This window comes from Zea mays, chromosome 4, assembly GCF_902167145.1.
Source record: "Zea mays cultivar B73 chromosome 4, Zm-B73-REFERENCE-NAM-5.0, whole genome shotgun sequence".
In the NCBI taxonomy this organism is placed as follows: domain Eukaryota; kingdom Viridiplantae; phylum Streptophyta; class Magnoliopsida; order Poales; family Poaceae; genus Zea; species Zea mays.
Window position 1 is genome coordinate 173,637,021 of NC_050099.1, and position 11,622 is coordinate 173,648,642.

The window sequence follows — 11,622 nt, forward strand, 5'->3', positions numbered from 1 at the left end:
CCGCAACCCCGAAGCAAACGATCATAATCAGTGAAGACCTAACATCGCGAGACGATGAAAAACTCCTTTCCTATCTCGCCCGTAACAAGGATGTCTTCGCCTGGTCCGCCCTCGACCTAGTCGGGGTCAGCTTCTCCATCATCGAACACAGTCTGGGCATCGACCCCTCGGTGCGCCCAAAAAAGCAATGGCTGTGGAAAATGTCCGACGAAAAGACAGAGGCAACCAAGGCCGAAGTGCATCGCCTGTTGGAAGCCAGGTTCATCGAACCAATCGCTTACCCGACATGGCTCGCCAACGTTGTAATGGTGCAGAAGAAGAGCGGCAAATGGCGCATGTGCATCGACTTCATGAGCCTCAACAAGGCGTGCCCCAAGGACAACTTCCCTCTACCGTGAATTGACAAAATTGTCGACAGCGCAGCAGGTTGTGAAGTCATGTCCCTTCTAATTGCTTCTCAAGCTACCACCAGATCTACATGAAAGAAGAAGACAAGGCCAGTACCAACTTTATTACACCCTTCGGCACGTACTGCTTCGTACGGATGCCTAAGGGACTCAAGAACGTCGGCTCAACTTTCTCTCGCCTCACCAAGAAGGTCCTTGAAAACCAAGTAGGTCGCAACATCTTCACCTATGTGGATGACATTGTCGTAGCAAGTAAAAGCAAAGAGGACCACCTGACCGACCTCGCAGAGACATTTGCCAACATGCGCGACGCAAGACTCCGGCTCAACCCAGAGAAGTGTGTCTTCGGGGTACGTCAGGGAAAAATACTTGGCTACTTGGTATCGCACCGAGGGATTGAAGCCAACCCAACCAAAATCCAAGTAATTATGGACATGGCACTGCCGTAGTCCACCAAAGACGTCCAGTGACTAACAGGAAGACTGACGGCCTTGAATAGATTCATCTCCAAGTCCGCCGAACGAAGCATGCCTTTCCTCAAAACGTTGCACGGTACGAAAGACTTCGTCTGGGGCCCAGAGCAGGCAGTGGCCTTCGAGTCGCTCAAACAACACCTAGCCGACTTAGCAACCTTGACAAGTCCTGACCCCTCGCTCCCACTACTTCTCTACATCGCGGCTTCGCACTGCGCAGTCAGCGCAGCGCTAGTCCAAGAGCAGGATATAGATGGCAAAAACCAGCAACACCGGATATACTACGTCTTCGAAGTCCTTACAGCTTCCAAATGCAACATGACTGAGCTCGAGAAGATTTCATATGCAGTGGTCATGGCTTCACGCAAGCTGCGACACTACTTCGAGGCATTCAAAGTATGAGTCACTTTGGACAGGGGTCTGGGAGAACTGTTCAGGAACCTGGAGGCATCCACCATAATTGCAAAATGGGCAGCGGAACTGTCAGGGTATAACATCATGTTCGAGCCCAGAACAGCAATCAAGTCACAAGTCTTGGCAGACTTCATTGTCGACTGGACAGGACCCGTGGAGCCACAACAAGAGCACTCAGAAGCAATCTAGACGACTATGACGTCGCATGGTGCCACGCGAGGGGCAGGCGCCACGGTGATCATCACATCACCCACCGAAGTCAAATACAGATACGCCGCACGCCTCAGCTTCGCTCTAGAATCCGACAGGTGCACCAATAACATAGCAGAATATGAAGCTGTCATCCTCGGTCTTCGCAAACTGCGAGCCCTCGGAGTCACCATATGCATCATTAGAATAGACTCCAAGGTTGTCACCGGTCAGATCGAAAAGGAATACTCAGCCAAAGAGCCCATGCTGACGCAATACCTCACCGCTGTCCATGGCCTCAAAAAACAGTTCAAGGGCTTCACTCTACAACACGTCGAGCAAAACAAAAAATGAAGAGGCCGATGCATTGGCCAAGGAAGTAGCCAAAGGCGAGGCCCTGCCCTCCGACTACCATGTCATCGGCACACCAGCCATCCGTAATCCCGAAGGTCTGCAAATAACGCAAGACGCCGATGGCCACCAGATCGTTAACCTTATAATGGCCGAAGACTGGCGGGCCCCAATAACACTGTACCTCGAGGGCCATTACCACCCATCCAATCGCAATGAGGCCAAAAGACTGAAACATAGGAGCAAGGACTTCGCAATAGTCGAGGGTTAGCTTTACAAAAAGGGCATCAACCAGCCTATGCTGAAATGTATAACTGAAACCGAAGGCCTAGAGATCCTCCGCGAAGTCCACGGCGGAACCTGCGGGTCACACTCAGGACCAAGGGCCCTTGCAGCCAAAGTAATTCGTCAGGATTCTATTAGCCCGCAATAATATGCACAGCCAACCGAGTCACCAGATCATGCGAAGCATGCCAAAAATTCTCTCCTCGCTCAGGCGCCCCTTCGCAATTTACCAAGCTCATCGCCCATACTTGGCCACTTCGACGATGGGGGCTAGACATTATCGGACCACTGCCTACGACACAAGGGAACCTAAAATTCACCTTCGTTGCCGTCGAATACTTTACCAAATGGATCGAGGGCAGAGCAGTCTCCACAATAACAGCGAAGACCGCGCAGAAATTCTTCTGGCAGAACATCGTCTGCCGGTTCGGAGTCCCATTCGAACTAACAGTCGACAACGGCAAGCAGTTTAACAACCAAGACTTCCGAGAATTTTGCAGTTCCATTGGCACCAAAGCAGTGTTCGCCTCTGTCTACCACCCACAGTCCAACGGTGTCGTCGAACGCGCCAACGGCAAGATCTTCAGCGCTATCAAGAAAAGGCTCTTCGACGACAAAAAGGGCAAATGGACAGACCAACTACTCGAAGTCATATGGGCGCTGAATACAACAGAATGCCGAGCAACCAGATTCACACCCTTCTGCCTGATGTACGGGTCCGAGGCAATGACACCGCAAGAGTTAAAGCACAGATCCCCATGAACAAACCAATTAGGCATCCCTGACGTCGACGAATCAACTTTCAAAGATCTTATTGATGGATACCATGTCCTCGCCTTGCAGGCCCTGAATAAATATCAAGCTCAGACTAAGGCATGGCATGACCACAGTGTCGTCCCAAGAGAATTCAACGAAGGGGACCTAGTACTCACAAGGACCACCAGAATAGAGTCCCGGGGCAAGCTAGAGCCAAAGTGGGAAGGGCCATACATAGTCAAGACAAAAGCATCGCCAAACGCTTATAGGCTAGCCACATCATCTAGCGAAGACTTAGAGCACTCATGGAATATAGAGAACTTACGTAAATTCTTTATTTAAGATCCAAGTCCCAAGCGCCTTTGTAATTTTTCAAACAATGTCGTTCAGGCCCGCACTCTTTTCCTCCTAGGGGTGAGGTTTTTAACGAGGTGGAGCCATGTAATATAATACCGAAAAGCCCCCACACAAACAATCTAGCCAGTATCATGGCAATGGGTGTCGAAAAAAACGTGGCAACGATCTTCGACATTCGACGCACACAACAGTCACCGCAAGAGGCAGCCTAGACTGCCCTCGCGTGCGACACATCCGAGCAAAAGCCGCCTAAGGGTGCAGCCGGGTATGCGTGATAAGTGCGCAACATCACCCATAGGGTGCGAAGTCTTTTCTATAAGACACGTCCGAGAAAAAGCCGCCTAAGGGTGCAGTCGGGCATGCGCGATAAGTGCGCGACATCACCCACAGGGTGCGAAGTCTTTCCTATAAGACATGTCCGATCAAAATCCGCCTAAGGGTGCAGCCAGGCATGCACGATAAGTGTGCGACATCACCCACAGGGTGCGAAGTCTTTTCTATAAGACACATCCGACCGAAAGCCACCTAAGGGTGCAGCCGGGCACGCACAATAAGTGCGCAACATCGCCCACAGGGTGCGAAGTCGTTACTATAAGACACGTCCGAGCAAAAAAACCTAAGGGTGCAGCCGGGCATGCGCCAAAAGCGCATGACATCAACCGCGGGAAGCAAAGTCCTCATCCTGAGTGCCGCGCCAACACGATTACAAATCGAGACAATCTTACAATAAACACAGCACACAGTATGCCATCGTAATTTACATACATAAAACAAAGGGCTCGTTGGCCACATCGTACAAGTAATACAAATCATATTTTGCCGCCCTCCCTCTCTACTGTGAAACGGGGGAGGGCCACATTTTCACTCACTATCGCAACACACGAGCGAGGCCAGCAAAAATGCTACATCAGCTCCACCTTCGGAATAAGACCCGCCTCCCGGAAATTAAACAACATCATTCTCAACTCTTTGCCCTCAAATAAATTCCGCAAGTCCCCCTCCCCAATACACGTCCTAGCCGTCGAAGACAGTAGATCGCGTTGGGTACCCCGATCTAATCGAAGATGGGATCGCTCCATACCCATCTGGCGACGTCTCCCACTTTGTGACATCCCACCAACACTCTGCTTCGACACCACCTTTCACCTGTGGTGGTCTTCGGCTATCGCCCTGACTGGGGAATAGACCCCTCGCGCGCATCAGATTGCAGCAAGGACTCCGATGCGGCCAAATCCAACACAACGAAGTAGTCTAAATCTTCCTCAGAAGACTCCTCAATCCACGAGAACGGGCTCCCAAAATCATCCCCGTCCGAGGACCACGACTCAGTTTCAGAACCCTCGCACACATTTCTATTAAAGGCGTTGCATTAGCAACCGCCAAAATACTAGTATCAACATCAGCGGAGGTTGCTTGCGCAGGCCCGGACATCGGAACCTGCGCTGCAACTGACCTTCAGTATCACAAAAAGAAACCTAAAAACCCAACAACCCTAACGCGACCCTGCCACTTGCAAAGGAGTAGCCGCCGCTGCAGGGTCTTCGTCAGCCGGAGCAGCCGCCGATGTAGAGTCTTCGCCAGGGCCGGCTTGAGGCACTGAGTGCCCTTCAGCCCCCGTCTCCATGCCCTCTGTCCGGGTAATCAAGCTTTCAAGGCCGCCAAAGTCCTCGACTTCTTCATCATTCATCATCTACGAAGGAAACAAAAAATGTCAAAAAATGAGAAAAACGCATAGCGACAACACCACCTACGCCAATGCTCGGTCAGCCCTTTCCCGGACAGTGTCGCAGCCGTGAGGGTCCCACATCATGTCGTAAAGTGCCCAGCGGACCGCTTTAGCACCTCGTCTCTGACCTGGAAGATTCCACGGTTGAAGTCCTCAGTTACCCGATCGAAGACTTTGAAATGCCTACACCCCTCGCGAGACAAGGCATTCGCCGCCCCCTCACAGGTAATGAGCGAGGCATAGGACATGAAGCCGGTCGTGATATACGGGAGCGACTCCAGCTCCTCCTGCAGCCACCTGAGGAAGAAAAGTCCCACCTCTTCACCAGACTTGACAAAAGGGGCGGTTCGCGCGCCGAGCTCGCGGTACGCATCCACGAACAGCGCGTGCGCCCGTTCAACCCCAGCGCAGGTGGAGGCCTCTGTCTTCTCGGTGTGGCTACGCAAGCTCTTCAGTCCTGACTCCGCGTCGGCGGCGTGCTTGAGGGCAAGACTAGCCTCAGCACGGGCAGCCTGGGCCTCCATGCGGGCCTTCTCCGCGCCCTCCTTCTCCTCCGCAAGCCGACGGCTGAGATCCTCTTTCTCCGTCTCCGCCGCCGTCAGCTTCTCAAGCAGGTTGAGGCTCTTGTTCTCCGCCGCCAATTTGTCCCGGACCGCCTCCGTATGTTGCGTCCGGAGGCGCTCGATCCTCCCCTCAAGCCTCTGCCTCTCGGCAGAAAACTCCGAGGTCAGCGCACCCGAAGCAATGCGTTCGGCGAAGGCAGCCACCTGTCACAAAGACTGTCAATGCACAACCACGAAAATGATACAATTGTAAACACTGGTCACACTCACATATTTCAGTTGCTGCGCAACTGATGCGGCCACGCCATTCGCGGCGGCGGCAGAAGCAATCTCGCCACCGACGAAGAACTTGGACCACGAGTCCTCCAGGGCCCCCACGTCACCCTTCGCTACGGTCGCCGCAGCCACCGGGCCGGCTGATGCAACCGCCAGAACAACAGCTAGTTGCCCAGACCCCACCCCTACACCATGGTCAAGTCGAAACATAGACCTCGCAAAGAAAAAGAAAAATAAAATAAAAAAGAGAAAACTCACCAGCAGGAGGTAGCCTCGTATGGGTGTCAAACATGGCCACCCCACCCACAAGGTAGTCGTCCATGGAGAGCTCCATGGAGACTTTGGCGCCCGCCACCGCTGTCTCAGCAGCGCACGGTGGCGAGGGAGGCCTTCGCTCACCCCTAGGCGTGGCAGGCGGAGGCATGCTGGCGCCCGGGGCGGCAGGCTTCACACTGGCCCGCGCCATCTTCGCCTCGCGCCTCGGGTCTGCCAACCTGGCATACGCCCGTCGCTTCCGCGACGCATCTTGGCGATCCCTCTCCATCACTGCCGACACAACAACACCAACATTCCTTCTGTAAGGGAAAATCTTCATCTCATGAGCTAATCGAGACGTAAATATGTCCTCGCCGGCCGCCCGGGGTATCGGAACATTCCTAGGCCAGCGACCCCCGATAACCTTCAGCATTCGCGCAGAAGATTCCCGGAGCTCGGACGAAGACATCGTCTCCCCAAGAGCCGCGCACGTCTCCAACAAATCCACAACAAAATGATCGGAAGCCCTCATCCCCTCAGCTGTTGTACCTAATTTCCTTTTCTTGGTGGGCGCACTCGGAGCCTTGTCCCGTGAGGGGCCCTCGTCGGTCGTCAACATCGCCTGTTTCCCCAGACGGGCAGCAACGTCGGCATAGTCCCCCCTGGGTAACCATCATAAGGCAAATGGTTTAACTCAAAAACACGGTTCAGCCTAACGTTTGAACCGCGAATGTCTCAACTCCTTAAAGCCTCTGTCTTCGGCACATACTTCCCTACAATTTTCACGGCCTCGGCCTCGACTTCACGCACAAACGCGGCCGCGTCTTGACCACGTAGATCCACTGCGAAGGCTAGACTTCGCACCATCTAGCCGCCCAGGGTAGGCATTCAGCGAGGGGTCACTTCGCCCAACGCCCAACCATGCTCCAAGGCCCACACCCCATAGGCAATAAACTCCTCCACTAGGTTGCTCCCGCTACTCAGGCGGGCAGCGTATCGGAGGGCCCCTTCGTCTTCATCTTCTTCCACCACCTCGAATCGAGGAAACACCACATAACAATGTGAGAATAGGATGGGCAGAGGCAGACTTGGTAAGCCTTCGACATCACCGGGTGCCACATAGAACCAAAAATCCCACCAATTACCCACTTGTTCCTAGCGCAGAGGACTATCTCCACAACCTCAGCCGAAGTCTTCCAAGTCCTCGGCGTAAAGGTACACGATCCAAATTGGGCTATCTTATCCCCTATCTTCCTCTTCTGCCAATGTAGGCAATAATTCTTGGTGAAGACCTCCACAGACGGCTGCCCGCCGTAGGAAGAAACTGCCCAGACGTACTTCGCAAGCGCCACCACTGCGTTCGGTGTCAGCTGGTGGACTTGCACCTCAAACCTTCGCAACACCTCCACCACGAATCGATGCGTCGGGAGGCGAAGACCGACAATGAAAAAGGCCTCAAAAACTATAAACTTGCCCTCAGGCTCGAGGACCTCCTCTGCGCCCAGGGCCCGCCCGACACTGTTACCAAAGTAACCAAGCCGCTGCATCTCCAGCACGTGGCCCGAGAAAATCCTTGAGGTCCCAAACTCCACGATGTGGCCGGGCTGCAACTCAACCACCGCCATATCACTCAGGGTCTCCTCGGACGACGGCGCGGCCGGCGACGCGCTCGTAGCAGACGAGGAAGAAGACATTGCAACGTACCGTCGGCGGCGGCGCGCGGTCTGCTTGATACGAGCCAGATTTCTGGCGCAGAACGAGCAAGGAGGGCAGGCGAACAACTGTAAAAAGGTAGGGTTTCTGCAGCGCAAATGCAAGCAAGCAACAGTCTCGGTCGCGGCCGACTTTTTATAGGTGTGACGCGACACCTCGGGAAACCCGCAGTCCAACAGTAACGCGTCCATCAACGGTCACATTTCAAAAGCCCCCGCAGGACCACTTCGAGCGAGGGGAGCGTTTTCACCATCTCACGCTGGTCTTCGGCACCAGCTGACTTGGTCGAATTGGCCCCTCGGAGGGCAAATGTTGGGGCGAAGGCGAACACGCCACCCTTCGCTCGACGACACCTACTTCGTGCATAGCACGGACGAAGACCGCATCCGCAGGACACGCCAGACGCATCAGAGGACGTTGTCCACATGGAGGCCTATTCGGCCCCCTTCGCTCTGGGAAGACAAGACGAAGGCCCCGCGAAGACCATAGAACCTACTCCCCCCTCAGGGCAGGGAGAGGCCCATGTACAATTTGGCCCATGTAGTAGGACCCCGCGTGGAGCAGTGTGGGTTGGGCCGTGTCTGTAATAAAGTACACCGTAATGACTCGTTGTAACCTTCCCTCGAGGGAATATTTCGGGGATAAACTAGGTAATCGAGGGTCTAAATGTCCTTTACGGGGTCGGGCAGTCCCTCGATTATCTATAAATACCCCCGTACTGTGACAAAGCGCAGAGAGAAAAATACTGTTGCTTTGACATCCCGTGTTATTTTCACAAATCTCTCCCCCATTCCCCGTTGGACCTACCTGCCCTGAAAGGCAGGTACCAACAGTTTCAACCTTGAACAAGTCAAAAAAATTCATAATTTTTTCCAATCTCATTCAATCCACATGGGATAAAAATAATCGAACAAGGCTTTAGAGAACGGGGATGAGAAAGTTTCTCGTGGGGATATAAATGGGGAAATTCTTCCCCTGACGGGGACGGGGACATGGAAGCATTCCTCATCCCCGCTCCCCGCGGTGACCGTTAAACCTGCATGTGACGATGTTTTCACGTCATAGTTAATGATAAAAATTAATGATTACCTTGTCAAGATATCACTCATTGTATAAATATGTTTGTTTATGTACACATAATGATTTCTTACATCTAACAATATGTGAAAATGGTTTATATTAATAACAAATGATGTATCTTAATTATAATTGAAACGGGACGGGACCCCGTGGGAGATTTATCCCACGGGAAACAGGGATAAAGAAATATCCCCGCAAGCATTCGTGGAGATCCTCACAAGAAAATTTTTACGCCGCATGGTATGGGTACGGAGAGTTATTCTCCCCGACAGAAAATTCCCTCCCTATCCTTATCACGTGTGTTTCTTCCTAACACATTCACAGCTTGAACTCGTGGATCTTCTCTAGAATAATGTTTCAGACTTATTTTATCTACTTTTATCTTTTTCTTATTATCTACCATTTAAAATAGGACTATCTCCATTTTTATTTATTTAACGCCACTTCGATCAATTTTATACTAATCGACGACAAATAAAAACGAAGGAAGTATTATTTTGTGTTTAGACTAAGTATGACGTGTTATTTGGGTTCTCGACAAACAGATATTTGTACTTGGTCTGCTCATACAAAACCATCTAAACCTAAATTTAGTCCAACCAAATGCCGACATGCGTGTCATGTAAAGTTCGGAAACAACACAACATATTAATTTCGGAGTGATACGTGTAATGTAACAAAAAAATATTAATGAAAGTATGTTGTCTTAAATGAAGGGAAAAAAAAATTATATGCATCCCTGCTATAGATGGCCAAAAAGCACGAGGCCCGTGAGCCCGGCACGAAGCCCGCTTTTTGGGCCCGGTCCGAGCCCGGCACGGTAGAATAAGCGGGCGGGCTTAGACAGGAAACTAGGCACGGCGGGCTAGCCCGGCACGGCCCGTTTACCTCTAAGCCCGTTAAGCCCGTTTTTTAACACTAAAACGTGCTTACCGGCCCGTTTAGCCCGCTTTTCGGCCCGTTTTTTCGTGCTAAACGGGCCGGCCCGGCCCGTTTAGGCCCGTTGCGGGCCGGGCTTGGACAGAAAATTAAGCCCGCTGGCTCAGCAGGCCCGGCCCGGTTTTGGCCGGGCTTCACCGGGCCCGGGCCGGGCCGGTCCGTTTGGCCATCTCTAATCCCTGCTGTAAACCCTCTTATTTACGGTCCCTTACACCCATCAACTGCAGGTCTAGCACAGTTTGGATCGAATCAAATCAAAACTAAAAAAATGGTTGCCTTAGTTTGGATCGAAGAAAGAAAGTTATAATATTAGTGCTCTAGCACGAATTGATAGTGCCTGAATATTCTGTCCGTCTGTGTCTGTCTATAAAACCAAACCAAACCCAGACCCAGGCTCGTCGTGCTCGCTGGTTGTATTGTATCCACCTGTGAAGCCCGCCTAGCTAGTCGCCGTGGCCCGTGCCCGAACAAGAAGCAGCTAGGTAGCATGCGCACTCCGGCGAGCCTCCTCCACTCCCACTCAGCCATCGCTGACACCCCATCTCCGGCTGCTCTCCTGCTCCCTGCTCACGTAGAGGAGCAGCAGGCCATCTCCGTGGACTCCGACACGGTGGTCATCCTGTCGTCCCTCCTCTGTGCCCTCATCTGCGTGGCCGGCCTCGCGCTTGTCGCCCGGTGCGCCTGCCGTAGAGGAGGAGGAGCCTCTGTTTCAGTGTCGGCCACCACCAGCGGCGGCAGGTCGTCCGCCCAGGCGCCCAGCGGACTGGAGAAGGCGGCCATCGAGGCGCTGCCCACCGTCTCCGTCTCTTCTTCCCTGAAACAAGCAAGTAGAAGAGACGCCGCCGACAAGGAGGAGTGCGCCATCTGCCTGGCGGCGTTCGTGGAGGGAGACCAGCTCCGTGTGCTGCCGCGCTGTGCCCACGGCTTCCACGCGGCCTGCGTCGATACCTGGCTCGCCGCCCACGCCAGCTGCCCCTCCTGCCGCGCCACCATCGTCTCCGTCGTATCGCCGCTGTGCCGGAGGTGCGGGGCGGCGTGCTGCGACCAGCAGGAGGAAACCCCCATGGCAGCACCGGAGCCTGCTGCTGCGGGGAGGGGCTTGCATGCTTAGTACTCCTTCGCCATCATCATTCATATCGATCCATTGATCGACGTCTTGGATCCCTTCACCGGCCCTATACATGCATGCAATGCCGCCCGCCATTAATTCATCGGAAACAAGCAAGCACGCGCTACGTAAGAATGCATGTATATAGTTGTAGTTGGGTTGGAAAATAAATAGATTTGCAGTGCAGAGAGCCAGAGACAGACAAATCTGCTGACTGTTGTTGGAGAGAACATGAACATGCTATCTATGCCTACCCGTACTACGCTACGTGATTCTCTTTAGCTCCTGACCGATGCTTTAATTTCTCCATCCAGCCGATGCTTGTGACTGCTCTCTCTGTGTTGTAACAATAATGATGATGGACTGCCCTTTGACCTCTTAAAGCAAAGCAAAGCAAAGTGATGAGTTTAGTTTCAGCCGTCCGTTGAAAGTGCTACCTCCACTAGTTACTAGTATCGTATCATGCAATGCAAATATACTCTCTCCACTTGCTCACAGTTCTTAGGCTATCTCCAGCCTAGTCCTTATCTCACTCTCTATTTTAAACTTCACTCTGCAAACAATCTACAGTGCAAAACAGTCGGTCTGTTGGAGATGGCCTTACTCCCTCAATTTGGACACCGCTTTGACGCGCAGTAGTGGCGAAGCTCATTGTCATCCATGCCTCAGGATTTTAACTCACATAGAGATGGAATGGAGGTGAGCACTACATTAAACTGATAAATGTTCG

General features: G+C 52.7%; 1 protein-coding gene across 1 annotated transcript; it reads left to right on the forward strand.

The window, feature by feature from the left end:
- Positions 1-10,075: 10,075 nt before the first annotated feature.
- LOC103654086 (RING-H2 finger protein ATL80) lies at positions 10,076-11,308 on the forward strand. Its single transcript, XM_008680884.4, has one exon. The coding sequence runs from the start codon at positions 10,272-10,274 to the stop codon at positions 10,893-10,895; it is 624 nt and encodes a 207-aa protein (XP_008679106.1). The 5' UTR covers positions 10,076-10,271; the 3' UTR covers positions 10,896-11,308.
- Positions 11,309-11,622: the final 314 nt, after the last annotated feature.